Genomic DNA, 19,905 nt, shown 5'->3' with positions numbered 1-19,905 from the left:
TTCAGGGTCCCTTCCAGTTCTATGAGATACGTATATCTCCATATATTATATTATATATTAAAAAGATTTCAGGGTATCAAAACTATAACAAACCATCAGCAGTATGAGCATACTGTGCATAAGCAATTATCTCACCCTGTGTTATGAAACTAACCAGTTACTCTGCACTATGAGCTACTGGAGGCTATGGACAAAAAGTACAAACACATCACCTAGAGCTAGGAACACAACTCCAGATTTAGTTACCCAAATAAGTGGCCTGAATGTCGGTGGGGATGAATAGTGAGAGCTCTTGTTGACATCGGTTGAAGCTATGGGTACTTGGCACCCATGAATATTTACCTCGGAGCCTAGCTTTAGACATTTACATTTTAAAATGTTGACCTCTCTAAGCTGAATATCCTAAATAGTGCATAACCAACATGCACCCTCACAAGAATCCCTCAAACTCAAACAAATCAGAACCCATGTACTTTTATTTGAAAATAACCCATTGCCAAATCCCAGCAAGACGCCTGCTTTTGTATCACAGAAAATATTGTGGCTGAAAGAGACACAATTCATATTCATTTTTGTGCAGTTTTGCCCTATTTCTCTGTGTTTTCCTTTGCTTTCATGGAGCACAACATATACCAGTAATTTGTCTAAAGGAGTTGTGTTCCCACAATGATGTATATGAACAACGTCTTCCAAAGGGAATGCTGTCCAAAGAAAGGCGATCAAATCTAACCACCTAAGTAGCAGTTTGTAGTACTAGTCTGAAATTTGCTCTTGCCAAATTGTTTATGGGAACTGGGGCAATGAATCTATTCCATCCAGAGCTTTTTATTCCAAATAAAACTTGTTCAAATTAACCATTTTTCCTTGAGTCCATAAAACAGACTAAATCAAGTCTCTCTGTTCTTACAAACCTCAAATTCATGTTCTGTGTTCATTAGCATTTTCTCTCTACTATGAAATCATTTTCAATGTAATTTCTCTGGGTGGTGAAAGGTTTTATATTGTTCTCTGCTCTTGCAAAAGCAGTACTAATTTACAACTTGGTCATCCTTTCCATAGCAACCTTCACCAGATAATTCCAAAGATGTCTGCTGCAAATAGACTACACACTGCAGTGGGTCTGCTATCAAAATACTGGATTGGATTAATGCATCCACTTTACTGCCTGTGTTGTAAAAATATTAGATTATAGTCTGTACTTTTTCAGTTTTCACACAGAAATTAGATACAGAATTTAACAATTCAATCTCTATACTTCCCTAGTGATGTTCATGTAGCAGAATTCCAAACTCCAAATAAAAACATTAGTAATTCTTTCTTAATTAAGATGAAACTCACTCCTACAGAGAGCAAGCAAAAATCCCATGTAAGCCCTATTTTGAAGGTTTAGCTAGGACTTAAACAGTGTACAGGACCTGAGCTGACCCCCTACAAAACAGTAAATTTGACATTAACTAGAAAGGCACTGTGCCTGTAAGAAAGGGAGGTGAAAAGTTAATGTCTGTGTTTATCAGCCTCTGAGGTGTAAACAAAAATTACTCTTATGAGTCTTTTTCTGTGTAACAAAGTCAGAATTTTGTTTACCAGTCTGCATCATATTTATTCTGTTTGTGGATTATGAGGTAGCTCTACATCCTCCTCTCCCACTCTCCGTCCCAGGATGGACAATTTCTTTACTATTTCCACTTACATCGCTGTTTTCTCACCCTGATTATAATCTCCCAATTGCATTCACTGTCTATGTCACTCCATTCACACATCCAAAGGAAACAAAATGAAAATTCCACAGTCATAATCTTTGACTGGGTTTTTAAAGACTGGACCTCAGAAAACACATCCCTTATGGGTGAACAACATTTTGAACTATCAGAGCTAACACACATTCATCTTAAATATGAAAGGATATTGCATCTAGAAAATATAGTACAAAGTACAGAATAAAAGGTATGCAGAATTAAAACAAAGAAATTACTATGTCTTCTGAATATTCTCCCAACCAAAGTAATCCTCTCCAATAGTCTGAGTTCCAGAAAGCATGCAACAAATGGACAGGGAGAGGTAATATCTCTAACTTGGCACCGATGTTGCTTTTACCAGTCATGTTTCAGACTTATAATCCTTTGACCCAGATATCCACTTTTTACATTTTTAATTGCTTAAAATCTTATGTTCTTATGCTTAAACACGCTGGCATTGTTTGCACTGCCAATTAAGCAGAGGGTCTAGTTTCCCCATGAGCATCTTTATCTATGCAAAGAGTTTCTTCTTCATATAACTTCAAGATGATTATTTTATCATTTGAATCTCGGCTACCCAATTGAGAAAATAGAGACTCACTGTTTTCCCATAATAATCTCCCCATTTTGTATTTTACTAAGGAAAAGAAAATGCATGTAATGTTACTGAACGTACAATGCAATATATGTTTGCTCCCTGAGATGAGGTCACGGATCTCACACAGTTTGTAGCAGGTGGCCAGACATCTCTGGAAATGCTGCCAAGATTCTAGAGGAAAGCAGCCGCTTGAGATTTGGGCTACAAATAGCCCAGCAATCAGGAATTCCAGGGGAGTGGGAAGAATGTCGACAAGCTGAGTTGTCAGCAAGCACCTGACTCATGAGGGAAAGTAAATACAAGCAACAGAAAGAAAGAGGCTGTAGGAGCCTGAAGATCTTAGGAGACCACATGAGTATTTTCTCTGGCTTGCACTCATCTCTGGGATGTATGAAGCTCTCTCTTATTGTCTGGATTCGGGTCTACATGAAACCCTACCTAATACTCTATCACTATGAGTACATTTGGTTGTATGAAAACTCTGCAGCTGATCCCATACTGAAGTAAACAAAATTATTTCCACAGAACTGCTTCCTTCAGTTCTAAGCTACCAGAACACTAGAGATCTGCTCCCCAATTTCTCCTCTAGACCCACCCAAAGAAACCCACCAGTAAATAAAGGTTGTCACATGGTATGTTGAAAACAGAACATTCGCAATTAAAGATAAGATACACTACATATTCTCCTGCATTTGGACACAATGGGGCAACTCAAGAAAGCATTTAGGAGATGCCCTATCATGTTTAGATGTACCTTGCAATACCAGCTACAACGGTGCCACATGAACGCCTGTTCTCACTTTCAGGTGATGTAACTAAGAAGCGGGCAGCATTATCTCCCGTAAATGTAAACAAACATGTTTGTCTTAGTGATTGGTTGAATCAGAAGTAGGACTGAGTGGACTTGTAGGCTCTAAAGTTTTTCATTATTTTGTTTTTGAGTGCAGTTATGTGGAAAAAAAATAAATTGTGAAAGTCCAACTTACAAATGTAGAAAAAGAGATTGCACTACAATACTTGTATGAGGTGAACGGAAAAGTACTATTTCTTTTATCTTTTTTACAGTGCAAATATTTGTAATAAAAAATCATAATATAAAGTGAGCCCTTTACACTTTGTATTTTGCGTTTAAAATTAAATTGGCATTCTATAATTGTTTTAACAGTGTGATTAAAACTGTGATTAATCACAACTTTAAAAAATATATAGTTAATTTGTTTTACGTTAATCACTTAAGTTAACTGCGAATAATTGACAGCTCTACTTTTTATGGCATATTTTTTACCTGTAGCAAATTTTTGTTAGTTGAGCTACAAATGGCTATTTTCGTTAAAATAGGAACTTGTAATGGAAATGTTGAGACATTTGACCAGGGCCATCCATAGCCATTTTGGTGCCCTATGCAGGCCCCCCAGGTCTTTTGTGGGGGGGACTTACTTGGGAGGCACGGGGGAACTACGCCCCAGCACTCACCACCAGCATGGCTGGCAGCCAGGGGAGCAGAGCAGGCTGGGGGCGGGGCTGGGGCAGAGCAGGGGTGGAAAGAGGCAGGGTGGGGGCGGAGCAGGGGCGGGGCCATGGGGAAGAGGTGGAGCAGCGCCCCAAATTTCCTGGTGCCCTACGCAGCTGTGTACTTTGCGTATGGGTAGGAACGGCCCTGCATTTGACATAACTTTAACTATATAAATTTCAGCATGCTGTTACACTTCTAAAATTGTATTTGATTGAATTTTTCATGTTGAAAAGTGTCTAAATCATCATTCGTTCCACATCCATTGTCTTATAGAATAAACATTCCCCAGTCACTAGTATTTGCACACTGGATTTAAAAAAAAAAAAAAGGCTTGTTGATAACAATGTTATCTTCTCTCAAGAATGTAAGTTAAGAAACTGTTTTAGAAAGTCACCATTTCATATTAAACTTGAACGTACAAAAAGACAAAAAGTGCTAAACTACTTACAGCCAGCGAGCAGATATTGATAATACTGAACTGCATCTGCAGCTAGGAGCAGTGGATGGTTTGCATTAAATGGTGGTTGCAGTTCATTCCACTGAGGAGTTCTGAGGACACAAGAATATTAATATTTAAGCTAATACAGAGAATGTAAATCAGTGTCTGTGTCATCACGAGCTTGTACAATGTTTATAATTATTTAAATTGGCTTGTTCAAGGACTGAAATACACAGCAGTCAGTTGAAAAGTGTGACCAACTCACACAGACTGTTAGGTGCAGACACGTTTTTGTGGACAGTACTATATACTGAACACAAAAAGGGACCAAGACAGTTTAGAACATGTTGGTGAATGAATGTTAGAACAACTCTATGTCAGGCTAGCACTGTTTAATATTAACACACAACAGAACCTGGGGAACATTTGTGTTTTCTTATACTACAGTTTCTACTGTTCCGTAAAGGAAAAGAAGCAGCTACGTAACTGTGAAAATAGAGCTGTGTAAAGTTATTGACTATTGATCCAATTAGAATTTGCAATTCCATTATAACCTGCTCATTTCAACAATAATGGTCTAGAAGACTGTGTTGTAATTTTAATTAGGGCTGGCCACTCCTAAATAGCTTGGTAAATCAAATATTGATTAATCCAGTCCAGGAATGAGTAGTACTAAAGAATATCGGAGCCTACAAAAATCAATGGGAAAATATTTTAAAATGTCGAAAGCACTGACAATATTTTCTCATCAATTTCTGTTTGTTTTATTCCACAAGCCAGGTCTAATTTCTTCAACTATGATTGATAAGATTCTACATTCAACTACTTACAGGAAGTCTTGCCTAGCTTCTTGCTGTATGTTGCATACTCTGGTCAACATCTCAGTGCAGAACTTCAATACTATATTTTCACTGCTAGAATAATTAACTGTTTCTACTCTTTGTAATAAAAAGAAGCTAAATTATATTTGATTATTTTAAAGGAAATTAGCACTGATTTCTACACCATTCAACAGCTAACTCTAAACTTGTGTAGACTGACTGTGTGTCTAGATGGGGCGGTAGAATTTCATGCTTTGTTTATTAAAAATATAGGACCAATGTCTGATCTGATTGGAGTCATAAAAGGTTTTGCTACTGACTTCCAAAAGATCTGGATTTGGTGCTTATCAAATGTTCAATCCTGCTTGGTGTGCTGGATGGAGCTGAACACCTTCAATTCCCACTGAAGTCAATACGGGCTGAGGTCATTCACCACCTTCCTAAAATGGGCTCAGCATGTGCTGAATAAGGACAAAGAGAAGAGGAATGCAAAGGGATGAGCTACCTAACCAATGTCCAGCTGGCTCTCGGACAGGACACCATTTCCAAAGGAGTGTCATCACTGATCTTCGGAGCAGCGCTGAGCGGACGTGGTTCCAATACATGTTCTACCAGGGTACCGTAACAACTGATAATATACAGTGATTCCACCACAAACTGTTTTGATTGGTCTATGGGCAAGAAAACATAGAAAACATCTATTATTACAACAGAATAGCAGAAACAGAAAATATCTACAATAGCAGTGGCTTTCCTACATTTAAAAAAAAAAGCGCCCTTTTTATAAATGTTCGTGGTTGACCATGTCAAATTAACTTCATGAGGGGAGATTCTGGAGTGGTATGGGGAAGTAAAGCACAGAACATGCTTCTTTCTTCCCTGACATTCACAAAGGACCAATTACCATATATGGCAAGCAAGTGGGATGGGTTCCCTGACTGCCTCCTAAGAATGGGGTGTGTTTGAGTAGTCACGTATTACCAAATCTATGTTTAGGTAGCTACTTCCAACAGGTACTTCACCCTAGAAATATGGAGCAGCTTCCAAAATGGCTGCAGGGCCACTCCTGAGTAGCACATCAGAGGCATCTCTGAACAGCATAGGATCACAAGTGACCTTGTGGTCATTACTTTATTATATAAAGTCATTGACTCATTTTGCAATTTTTATTTTCTTGTAAATTGGTCCTGTATCGTAATGGCACACTCCTGATGCCCTCAGTTTCCAGTGACTTCCAGAAGTTTGACAGACACCATATATAGTTGCAAAGATAATTAACTAAGTAAAAAGAACAGATACACAGTATTTGGTCAGGAGCTATTTTATAATGAGATAAACCAAAACCAAGATAAATACAAAAAAAAATCAAACCTAATTCTTTTCTAACAAACAAACCTTTTTCTCTTTTTAGACCTGGATTGTTTGCAAACCAGGATCTTGATGAGCCGAAGACTGCAGCAACACAAAACTCTCCTCCCACAGATTTACTAGGTGAAATCTGTGGAGCTGGTTTGGTTTTGCTTAAAATAAAAACAAAGGAAAATTAACACAAGGTAATTCTCAAAGTTACATTTACTAGTGAGCCAAGAGGTCCCTCACTCAACTTTCATTCCAAGTCCCAAGGCCCTGATTTTCAGAATTACTGAGCACTTCCAGCTGCCACTAGTTTCAACTGAAATTGCGAGTGCTTACAGTTTCTGAAAATCAGGGCCCAAGTGTTCCTTAACTACTGACCTTTACCAACAGGACTGTCTAATAATGCAGAATTGTTTAAGTTGTTTGAAAGACTCAGTATTGCATATCTGCAATCATCAGGAACAACTTCCAGATTGAATGCAAACATTTTTACACATCTTATAATCAAGTCTCTGGGGAAAGAAAGTCTAGATTCTGGGTCAACCACTTTAGTTGGCTTCCATTTTCTTGCATTTTTAAAGAGGAGACACTTACAAACAATCCTAACATGTTCTGCGGTGCAGAGCTATCTATGTTTGGTTTCAATTCCGCTGTGGGAGAAATGGGATGGGGGCAGGGAGACGAGAGGAAGGAACATGCAGCGGATACAAGGCAATGGAGACAACATGTACAATAATAATGCTATGTAAAAAACACTAGTGCACAGAATGAAATTAAGAAATGCTGTCCTCTGGGACACCATAGAGTGCATGTAGCAGATCCAATGGGATGTAATCAGGTTCAGTGACGATACCATTCAACATTTTTTCTTCTTGTATCCTTTAAAAAACATGTGTTTTTATCATTTTGCCTGGGTGAAATTGATCAAAGGCCAATCTAAACCAGGAATCTGGAAATTAATTAAGACCCCAACACTGGAGGATTATGTTCGGTTTTACATGCATTCAGAATCATTTTCGGAGCAATGTTTCATTTCCTCAGTTAATTTAACCACAAAATAAAAGGGCTTCCTGAGATGCTATTTTCCCTTTACCACATTCCCAGCGTTCTCCTTCCCCACAATCCCAGTCTCCCTTCTCCCTCATCCATCTGTTTCATCCCTCTCTCTACTTCTGTTTCTCTCGTACGCCTTTGTACTGCCACCTTCCCCCCTTTGCTTATTTTCTTTGCTGGCTTTGTTACTCCACAAAACACCATCCTTCCTGTGAGCGCTGAATTTATCATAGTCTCTGTTCTCATTCCTGTGAATTTTTGAACATGTGATCTTCAACCCCAAAGGTATAAGCAAGACTCTATTTTTATTGCATTATCATGCGCTCACGTGGCAGAAAACCAAACAGAAAAACAACAGATAATAAAACAACCCTAATCTGGTGTAAAATTATAAAGGTACTTGTGTCGTTCATATTAGTCAGCATTTTTTGTATTATTAACCACTTATAGGTTGGTGATGTGGCTCAGCAGAAATGAACCAGCAGTAACCAGCAAGGATTTATTTCAACGGAAGCACATTTTTAATCAACGTCATTAAAAAATCAAGTTACCATAAGCAAAAGCAAATATAACAAGGAGGGTTCCTTGAGCTGGGCTTCAAACAGCCTTCTCTGCCCTTGCATGGACAGGCTCTACCCTCCCAAAGGCATTCGCATCCTCCCATATCTCTACTAGTCTTGTTTAAAACCTGATCCTGCTCCCCTTGAGGTCAATGGCAAAATGCTCACTGACATCAGTAAAGAAGGATCAAGCCCTTCCAGCCCTTCCTGGGTGCACAGTGAAGCTGGAGTGTGATAGGCAATGAAGTAGTGTCCCTGGAGTGTGTCATGCCATTATTTCCAAGCATTTAAAATTCAGCTGGGGGAGGGAGGGGTGGATGGGGGGGGGAGGGAAGAAGTCCCTTCAACAAGAACTCATCCAAGGAGTGAATATTTTTTCTAGAACATATTGAGGGAAATCGGCTTTGTCATTTTTAAGATTGAGAGAAAAGATTAATCGTTTGCAATTATACTGCATTTTCAGGCAAAGATTTCAAAGGGCTTTATAGATAACAGTAATATAGCCTCCTAACACCCCCGGGGGACTGCAATGTGCCGGTTTCACAGATGGGTCAACTGAGGCACAGAGAGGTTAAGCTGCTTGCTGCAGGTCACACACACAACGAGTCTGTGGTCACACAGGAGCATGTTTTGTTTTGAAAAACCTCTCAAAAGACTCTTCATTACACCGACTTAGGGCCTGTGCCAAAGCCACAAAAGTCATTGGAAAGACTCCCGGGGACTTCTGTGGGTTCCTGATCAGGCTCCTACCTCTCGTGCATCTGTGAAAGACCAGAAAGCCCCAAAAGAGCAATTATAATTTATTGTATCAATAACCCTATTACTGATCTACCACACAGCACTTGGTATATCAGATTGTTACAACTCTAATTACAGACTACTGGGTCAGAAATCTGTGCTCTAAAAAGTTCCCAGCTATAGATTGTTAAACTGCCTTGTTTCCAAAGGAACTATTACCATCTACATTAAAATATTAGAACTGGCATTGAAATATTAACATGTTTGCTAGATTTGATGATACTTTTTTTTTAAAATAGCTTATAAAAGCAAGATTTTCTACCACTTCTATAACAAACAATGTATCAATCACTACTTTTTAGTTCCTTAACTTCCAATGAAAAGGTATCAATAGATTATTAATACACGAAGAGTGTCTCTTGCAGAAATGGAAGTGGAAGCTTAAATGTATGCGCATATGAATATTGCTATTTATTGAAATACACCTCAAACAATATGTGATTGTATTTCATATAGAAACTGAGAGTCTGGTATGACAGTAACTTGCATATGACTAGTTGCATATGAAGCAAAAATTGAGTGCGAGTACGATCGAGATGTATTAATTTCTTCCTGTCACCAGTTTTGCAGATGATTGTGAATATTTTCATAGTAAAATCTGAGAACAACAAAAATATATTTTTTGGGGGGGAACATATGCATGAAAAAACAGGAAAAGAGGGAAATATACTCTGGGTCAAATTCTGCTCTCTGTTACACTGGTGTAACTCTTAGAATAACTCAATTGGCTTCAATAGAGTTTTATGAATTTACAGCACTGTAACTGGTCTTCTAATCATAAAAAATGAAAACCTCTATAGAGGTGTTTTCCACCCCAGCTGCCAAAGAATTATGCTTGTCCAAAAACAAATATAAGCACATTTAAAGGAAATGATATAACTACATTATATTTACACCATATCTTTGCAACATACATCTTTCAAGGCATGCTTTTAAGTGTTGGTTTTCAGTGCCAAAACATTTTCTGTTCAAGAATGATGTTTTGTAGACAGAAAGTGGAGACCGTGTAAAACATGGTTCTCATGTGGTTAAACTTAGTACTGTTAAAAAAATGTATATCATATTTGGTTTAGACATATTTCTGAAAAAATTATAATGATGTCAACAAATCCATACTGGAAAGTTTTATAACACTGGAATCTTTAATGTTACCCCCAGTCTTAATTTACCAGAGAGTTTTCTTAAACATATTCCCAAACTACTTTCCTTTAAAGGACTTCTGGAATTCAATGGTTTTCAAAACCGATATGTGGTAAAACTGTTAAAGAAATATATATTCATGTAATTGTGAATTTTTTAACATCTTCTTGGAAACTATAAATCCTAATTATTATGTGTACGTGATCAACTTTTCAAGCTTCATAAATGATAACAAAACAAGAACGGTGACGATAGGTGGTGACTAACGTGTTTCTACTGTGAACTCCTGCTCTTTACTCCCCCTTAACCTGTCAACACCTCATAAATTTCTTTGAGTACTGAAATTATAAGCCAAATGGCATCACATTAAAAAAATAAATTTAAATGAATATTTAAAGTATAATAACTTTCAACACATTAAACCATAATTTTTATTACAAGGGATATGATGCACCAAGATAAAGCTCAAAAAAGAATCAATCGGTTTATAAAACAAGATGGGAAACTAATGAGTATAAAGTATACATTGTCTTTATTTTCAATGCGTCACCTTGACAGATGATTGCACTATATTTAACAGATACCAACAAGATCAAAGATCCTATTTTTCTAGGTCTGGGTCTTTTTTGAACTACTGTACATGGACCAGCAAGGCGAAAAGACACGACTAATAACAATGGGACCCATAACCCCCCTCCTGTGGGCCAATCTGCAGGAAAGGAAAAAAAGGTGGAGGACATCTCTTAGAGGTTCTTTCTGATGGAGACTTCTTCCTAATTATTTCATTAGTGGTGCTGGGGAGTATTCTCACCCGCCCCTCCAAATTAACAGGCTGTAGGCCCAACTCACAAACCCTGTAGATCCTTGGGATCTACAAGAGACCAGGGTCATCTACCTTCATCTACACCGGTCCTGGGGCCCCCACACCACTTCACCATGCTCTGGCTCCAATGGAGCCACTCTGGCAGCCAGCAGCAGGGTGGGGTAAGGCCCTATGGAAATGGCATACTGACTCTGGATGCTTTTTGTTTTCACCTTGAGCTCTGCAGCAAGCAGGAGGAGGGGTATGGAGGTGGGGGCCAGTGAGATAATGCATGTCCTCCAGCCTGCACTTCTTACCACACAAATACCTTCTTAGGTCTGGCCTCAGGTCTGGGGGAAGACGCTGCCTTTATGCATGGGAGGGAGATGTATGTGAATAGGATCCCCTCTGCATGTGGATCTCAGGAGCACAATTTAGCACAATAATAAAACTTCACCCTGCTTTAACTCTAATGCAAGTTTGTCTGAATTAGTAGTGAAAGACAGGACCCTATATACCACATCTTCGAGTGCTTTACAAGCACTGGGCCTGCTCTTACTCCAATTGAAAACAGCAGCAAATCTCCTATTAAAAGCCAAATTTGACCTACAGAGAAGCAAAGAAAAGCCAGCAATTTTTTTCTGAAACAGCGACCAAGCTGGGTACAGAACACAGGAATTCCTGTCCCCAGTCCAATGTACTAACCACTAGGAAACAGTGCCTTAAATAATTTCTTATTACACTTAGTAGAAGATTAAAATTGAAAATGTTCATGAGTTCACCAGTTAAAATGTCAAAAGGAATTAAGCACCCTACTTTTTGAATAGTATCAAAGCTGCACAATAAATATTTAATTTCCCCATAAATTTAGGTCCTGATTCAGGGGAGCAATTAAGCACACACTTAAATCTCTCGCTATTCAGGACAGTACTTCAGTCCCATTAACTTCAATTTAAAGTTAAACACATGTTAGTGATCGTCCTGCATCTTTAAGATGGAGTGACCTGGAGGGAAAAAGATGGGGAGCTGGTAAAAGCCCCCCCGGGGAATTATGGAATAAACATGGGGGTACCTGCACTGTACATTTTTATCTGCCAGGTAGTCCCAGACATCTATTAATAAAGTTGCGGCCTGATTAAACCCATGTCAAATGTCTCCTGTCCTTTTGGCATAGCCAGACAAGGTGCTGTCCTTAAATAGTAACACTTTCCTGAATCTGAATGTTCCTGTATGACAACCTATATCTTATTTAAATGCATGTAAGGTTTGTACATGTCCTGGGAAAAATCAGAAGAGCAATTACTTTAGAAAAGGACTTAAAAGAGAAAGCAGTTGATAAACAAGAGAAAGGCCCCATTTTCCTCAGTTCTTGCAAAGAAGAGACTTAGAGAAATAAAATGTAGGCTTTCTTCATGCCTACAGTATAACAGGAAAAATGATTATTTTAAAAATTAAAGATAATTGCTGATTGTTGTAACAAATCCTTAGGCTTAACTTCTACAAATGTCTTTTTTGTTGCATCACCGTAAAAGTGTTTCTAAAAGGATCATAGCAGTGATAATAATTTAAACATTCTGAATTTCAATTTTGTTTTGTTGTGTGAGAGTTAAGGTGAATTATAAGTAGTAAAATATTTTTTATCTAAGCAGACAATTATACAGTACCAAAAACAGGCATACAGGGTTTCTCAAAAAGCTACATCTGTCTGAAAAATAAATTTTACCCTTTTAAATATGAGTCTTAAAATTGTGGTTTCATAAATGAAATAGTTATATTAAATTCTTTTTAAATTCATTTTAAAAAGCAAAAAAGGTAAGATATTCATATTGAATTATTGTATGTTTTTAGCTTCAATCTAGGAGATTAAAATCTACTAATTAGGTAAAAGAGATAATTTACATACATATGATATAATAGAACTGATCTACAATTTACACTGTATTTGGGCTAATTAGTCTCATTCTACCTGTTTAGAATTATGTTACCAAAGAATAAGTTTTCATGTTTGTTGCATTAACAAAGACAACAACTGACAATTATTATCTGCAAACCTACAAACTGGTGAACAACTGAAATCTCTAAAATGTTAATGTATTTTAATTTTGAAGGAAAAAGATATATCAACAATAAATTAGTGAACAAACTGGTAAATGATGTCTTTCAAAGTACCGGCAGGAAAACAGTGCATGAAATTTACAGTTACATTTGCAAGAATACTCAAAAATTGTCTCTCTCTCAAGAATAACCCATGGGGATGTTAAATTAGAAATGTTGTAAATAAATTACGGCAGTTTATAGTGTTTTGCCTAAAAAACAAACAAACAAAGACATGATCCCAGTTTCCATTCCATGGAGCAAAGAAGAAACACTACCCCAAAAATATTTACAGGCCCTTAAATTCAACAGACAATAAACTGTCAAATCTTTGCTCATTTTGCTGACATAATTTGAAGTCTCATTAAGATTTTAATGGAAACAACATGCCCTACATCTTTTTCATTCCCTGCCCCCAAGTGTATTTTTTTTGTCCCAATGTCTGTGGAGGCAAGTAAAGACTATTTTCTTATGCGCCAACACTGGCATCAAACAGACCACAAAAGAGTCTTGTAAAAGACAAGCAATGATTTTAAAGTCTATTATATTTCATATATTCCTCTCTTTAATCTAGGTCTTTTAATCTTGTTTCACTCTAAAATCATTTCTGGTTGACAAGTGTCTATGACTGTCTTTGTTGAAGCTAGGGGAGCCTGCTTTATGAATCTAGGCTACTGATGCTTCCATTTATTAGATAATCCACCTTCAAAACTTTTTGTCTGATGCTTGTACAGTTAATAGGGGAAAACTATCAGATGGAATGCTCAACTACATGGAAAACTACATTTACAAATGAATCTTAGGAAGATCATTTCAGTATGTATGCAAAAACACAGGTTATTTTACCCCAAAAGGGCCTATCTTGAACTCTCCAGTACTTTGAGTTATTATTTCTCGTAATATCTGCAGCACAAATGCTTTAATAATTCATTTATATTTTTAAAAACTATTTTGATGCTACAGTATAGACACTAGTATAAAACTCCCATAGTAACTATCCCCACTATAAGGAAATTCCACGTTATTTCCTTTTGTTCTTAGCCCTTATCTAATAGAAATTGGTGCCCCATTATTCCTGTATTTGAGCTAGTTCAAATATCCCTTTCAGAATCTACCCTTTCCATTCTCTTAAGAATGCTGTAGACTGTGAGGCTCTTAAACCCCATTTTTCCACAGAATATAGATTGAGGGATTATATTCTGATCTGGATGTAACAGGGATATATGTGAACAATTCCCATTAGTGGTAATGAGAGCCGCATATATAAATCACTACACACTTACAGTACGAAGTCCCCAATAGCTATTGAAATTTTAAATTATAAAATCCCCACACCCCCATATCATTCTAGTTATCTAAATCTGTACCCGCCTGATCATACTCTTTTTAGAATAAGGTAACTAGGAGAGTACACAATACTGCAAGTGCGGCTGCACCAGTCTCTTGCACAGAATAACGTCTTATGATTACTTTTAATGCTTCCATGCCTGTACAGTATTTTTAAGCTGGTTGTGGCAATATGCTGCAATGTTAAATGTTTAAAACATTTTATTACAAAAATGTGCTGACTATTAAGAAACAACATGTCTTTTGACATAGTGATAAGAATGTCTGTTTATTTAGTGTTCTTAAAAATGTTTCATCATTTCAAGCGGTTTCCTGAGTAGGAAATGGTTACTCATTATAATATTATTTCATTTCTCTTAGTTTAGTATTTTATTATTACCTAATTTGACTTACTGCAGAGAAACCCATAGTAGCTAGTGTCTTCTGTCCATAAGCAAGGAAAGTGTTTAGACACTACATATTTTGTGTGCGTGTGTGTGTGTGTGTATTAGAGAGAGAGAGAGAGAGAGAGAGAGAGAGAGAGAGAGAGAGAGAGAGAGAGAGAGATTATGTTTTTAGAACAGATATTGTATACAACTTTGCCTAACCGGATTATTTTTTAATATTTTCTAACATCTCAGCTACTTTAAAAACTAAATTTCCCTACTTCAAATATTAATTAAAATGTCTGCTTTAACATATTAAATATCATCAGAGAAACACAATGCACGTGATGGCAAATATTTATCCATAGTTTAAAAGTAGGTGGTAAGTATACGGTGCTTCCACCTATGGATCAGCCCATGCAGTAAAAAAAACAATTTGAACGTAAAGTTATTTTCAGTGCGTACACCAAATGAATTATAGGCATGCTGGGATTGAACTCAGAACTCACCAAGGAGCTTTTATGGAAAAACATCCTGCTCCAAACAGGTAAGGTCTTCATGTAAAGGGGAAAAATGCACAAAAATTAGATGAAAACTCATTATCAACAAGTACAGTGTATATCATGCTATTAAGATTTAAAATAAAGGTAAATAAAATAATTTTCATAACTGTTTGCAAGGCCCCTGACCATATGCTGAACTCTAAGGTAACAAACATGCTGGTGAGGACCACATCATCCAAACACTTACTCATGTGAGTAGTCCCACTGACATCAATGTGACTACCCATGGAGGCAAGTGTTTACAGGATCAGGCCCTTCATGCAGTAACTGCTGTAAATATAGCATCCACATGCTGCTATCACTTTTAATATGGACAGATTTTGAAAAGTTAGACAGTATAGTTTTCCTTTTTGAAATGCTCTGGCAATGCCTTGTAAGAGGCACTACAGAGGAAACACAGAGTTGAGGGCTTTAAAACAACATTCAAGTCAACATTAATAATCAGATAACGAAGTAAATTTGCATCAACGGCAGCAGATGTGTGGGTGTTTGTCATTAAATGTTTAAAATCCGACAACGAGAGTCGGAAAAAAAATTGCCAGAAAGAGATCAGCCCTATAATAAATAAACTTAAGGTAGAACCACCATCTTTTACAGTTGTTCTCCCCCCTCCCTCTTCCCCATTTTAAAAACACAATCTTGGAAATTAAAATGCGTAACAGTGGCATGACATGCTAGTCTTTTTCCCTTACAAGCTAGTTTGGAATGCAGCAAAGAAAAGAATCGCTAATTTTAAATGCAACATCCGATATAAAATCTAATACTGATGCACAACTTAATATGTTTGGCCACTTATTAAAATTCTCTCTACAGCACAAAATCAGTTTTTAAAACTATTTTCTATAATGTACAGTATAGTTTTTAAAATCAAGCCCCACCACTACCAATGTTTTAATCAGTTTGTTTGTTTTAAATCACCCTGGCACAAGCCATAATCATACTGACATTTGTATACAGTCTGAAAAATAAATTTAAAGCCAGTTATGTGCTCAGGGCTTCTATAATCCTTATTTGGGGCATTTAGCGCTGCCCATATAATTGCTGCAGTCAATTTTTTTAAATGCAGATGTGTCCTTACTTTTTCTATACTTTGAGTTAAGGACAAATAATTGCTAAATGAAACTGAAGTGAAATATTTTCAGCCACCCCAATAAAACAAAAGGCTATCACAAAGGGGACTGTTAGGCATGTAGCTATACGTTTTCACCTTAAATGTATACCAATTTGACATGAGAGCAATACCAGTGAACACAGATATCTTTTTAAGAAATTAGTTATGTAAAGTTAAAGAAAACAAAAATGTTACACCTGCATGCATAGGGATCTGAAGATGTACTTATCCAAACCAGGACAAAAAATTTGCCAGGGCAATGAAGTATTAATATCAGTTTTAGTTTTGTAGGTCAATGACCAAATTAAAAAAAGAACAGGGGTACTTGTGGCACCTTAGAGACTAACAAATTTATCTGAGCATAAGCTTCCGTGGGCTACAGCCCACCTCATCGGATGCATAGAAGGGAACATATAGTGAGGAGATATATATACACACACAGAGAACATGTATATATATATCTCCTCACTATATGTTCCATTCTATGCATCCGATGAAGTGGGCTGTAGCCCACGAAAGCTTATGCTCAAATAAATTCATTAGTCTCTAAGGTGCTACAAGTGCCCCTGTTCTTTTTGCGGCTACAGACTAACACGGCTGCGACTCTGAGACCAAATTAAAGGTATTACAAGCTCTGCAGCTTTATCATGTATAGTAAAATCTCTTAATTAAATTGTTTTCATACACATGCCTACTGGGGTCCCAGTTCTGCATCAAGGTTCACTAGGGTGGAACCATCAGCCCTTGAGGAAATGCCTAGCCATTCTAGAATAGTGCTAGAACCCTGTTTAATTGGATGAATTGACTTCTAACACAGACAGCGAGTTATTGTCCCAAAAGCCACTCCAAGGATTCATCAACAGATTAAGAAAGTGGTGCTGCACTTAAGAAACCTTTGACAAAAACCAGATCTCTCCATTATTCTGCACAACCCATTACCAACATACTCAAGAGCCAAGGATCTGCCTGGCCTAAAACTGTAGAGCCATTAGCTAGTGGTCTAATCATGGGACTAGGAGCTGGGAATTGCTGAGTTGTAATCCTGGCTGAGTCCCACCTAAAGCAAATCAGTTTACCTCTCTGCCTCAGTTTTTCCATTGGTAAAAACAGGGAAAATAATACTTACCTAAGATCACAAGGACATTGAAAGAATTAAGTATTTGTTTGAAAATTCTATAAATTATTATTTAACTGAAGAAGGTTACCATGAGATCTTTTTTAAAATCACAAAAATTACCACTGTCTTTTTCAAAAATAAACTAAGTGACCAACACAGATTTAACTCAAACCGCACATTTTCAGTATAGATTAGATTTCTTGTAGCACAGAAAAACTGCAATTACATTTAAAAGAACAGCTTACATTCTTAATACAAAGTCTATATACACGTCAGATAGCACAGCAGTAACCCCTTTTTGTTCCGCGGTTCCCTGCTTTCCTTAATTTACAATTCATTTCTGTGGTCTTTTACACAAGCAACTGAACATGTTTTACAATTTGCTTCACACAGCATGGTTGGTTTGTTAATAAAAAAAGACAATGTACAAATTACAAGATAACCCATCCTTGAATTGACAGCACCAGATGGCTATGCTGGGTGACAATAACACAGCAATGTCAAGGCGGGGGGGGGGGGGGGGAAAGGCACTGAAGTTCTATGTTGCAGTGGCTCGAATGCCAAGTGCACATAAGAGAGTATATTGGGAATTGTCTCCCAATGGAAAAAATATTAAATGACGGTGATGATGATTCAAAATTCAAACAGTATTTTTTTCACCTAGTTTTCAATCTGATCATGAGTTTTAAGAAATCCAAAACTTATTTGATTTTGCTGCTTTAGCATGTTTTTTAAAAATATGTAACTATTCAAGATCTTAATAAAGTCAACAATATCTACTGACCCTAACCCCCCCATTACTATCAGGTTTCCCTGATATTTCATAAAGAAACTGTGACATTTGGGCAAGATGAGGGATAAATCACAATACTTCACACAAATTACAAAGAGCTAGAGCTGCTTCTTTATTACCAAAGTTTAGTATACTCATTCTTCACATGATACATAACCATGTTTGAAAAATGTGTCCAAAACAGAAAGTTTTCAATAAACGTACAAACACACTGATCATTGTCTTTCTAAGCTTTTACTTGGATTTAGTTTTAATGCATACTGATTTTTTTTCCCCGTTGTTGTTGCCTACATAATTGGATCATGATATGGCTCTTCTTATTTTTGTTTGCATCACTAATCGGCCCTGGGATAAATTAAGCTCTTCTGAGTCAAAATACATCAAACGGATATCAATGATTTTCTGAACAAATAGTAGAGGAGATGGGAAACATTAAAATGATAAAATCTCAGCCCGTTTCAACATCAGAGACTTTATCTACGTTTCCCTCTCCTTATTTTATATAATAAAAAAAGCGGGAGGAGGGGAAATGGATAAAGTTTCACATATATGAACTCAAACCTTTCAAAGAGGAAAAATCAGATTTGTTCCTGTTCTTGTAAGGAGCACTGTAAGGCTTTGTTTTGGCAAGAGACTACTACAGAAATTGACATATGAGGATTTCAATGCAGCTATGTTATATTTGTGACTGAAGTACGATACCAACATAAATGACCATCCCTTGAGAAATAAAAAATAAATGCTGCTGTCAAAGGGGCAAACATTTACAAGCATTTTCCTTTGTAGCAATTACTTTATCATTTATTTCTTCTTCTCTATTACAGTTCATCTATTTTACCACATTCATATGAACTGGAAACTAAATACAATCCACTCCACTGAAACAGGATGTACTTATAATAGGTCAACTGCAAACACACAGCTTTCCTCCAATTAATACATTCAAGTGCTGTCTTTTTTGTAATGGTCCCAAGACAGTCAGATTGTCTAGTTTTCTATTGCTTCTCTCAGGAAATAAATCATTTGTCCCTATATAGAAACCTCCCTTTTAGGGTTTATAAGCGCTTTGCAAAAAAAATGAATGAATTAGGGCACACCACACTTTTCCAAGGGAAGTCAGTATTATTGTTCCTATCTGTTAATAGGGATACTGACACACAATGGTTCAGCGACTTACCCAAAGACACAGTGGAAATCTGTGGTGGAGCCACATCTCTCAGCCCCCATACGCAGGCTTTAACTACAACATCATCCTTCTTTTTTGAAAGTGTAGAGAGTCCCTTTGGGGACTCTTTTGTGGTGTTAAAGTGTTGATAGGCCAAACTGCAGGAAAGTGAGTCAAGAGGCTTATTAAAAAATTGGGGGTAAAAGTGACGTGCCAAATGGAGATGGGAGAATAGACAGTTTAAGAGAAAGTGGTGGGGGAATGAAAAAGTCAAGGGAAGAAGCACAGGAAGGAAACCAAAGAAAGAACAGTCATGGAAAACAAGAGATGCCATTTTTCTTGGTAAGCTCACCCTCAGGTATTCAACACTAGGGGAGTAACCTGCATTCAAAAGAAAGGAGCTTAATGAGTGGTCAGAAAATATTGAGTTTTGCAGGTTTACTTGACAAAAAAAGCTCCAGTGATAAACACTGTGATGACGCAACTCCTGATTCTTGTATTTCATTCCCATGGGGCTAACTATGGACTCATTCT

At 37.1% G+C, this 19,905-nt stretch overlaps 1 protein-coding gene across 9 annotated transcripts in view; it reads right to left on the bottom strand.

The window, feature by feature from the left end:
• BCAS3 (BCAS3 microtubule associated cell migration factor) overlaps positions 1 to 19,905 on the bottom strand; it is a 482,555-nt gene that overhangs the window by 282,490 nt on the left and 180,160 nt on the right. For all 9 annotated transcript variants that reach the window (XM_044993805.1, XM_044993810.1, XM_044993811.1 and 6 more), the window contains exons 17-19: positions 6,503 to 6,627; positions 5,613 to 5,778; positions 4,296 to 4,396 (exon numbers count right to left, since the gene is read on the bottom strand). In XM_044993805.1, coding sequence (XP_044849740.1) covers positions 4,296 to 4,396; positions 5,613 to 5,778; positions 6,503 to 6,627 — 392 coding nt within the window. The remainder of the gene's footprint in view (positions 1 to 4,295; positions 4,397 to 5,612; positions 5,779 to 6,502; positions 6,628 to 19,905) is intronic.

The sequence above is a fragment of the Mauremys mutica genome, chromosome 19 (assembly GCF_020497125.1).
Source record: "Mauremys mutica isolate MM-2020 ecotype Southern chromosome 19, ASM2049712v1, whole genome shotgun sequence".
In the NCBI taxonomy this organism is placed as follows: Eukaryota; Metazoa; Chordata; order Testudines; family Geoemydidae; genus Mauremys; species Mauremys mutica.
This window is presented reverse-complemented; position numbering and strand designations above follow the sequence as displayed.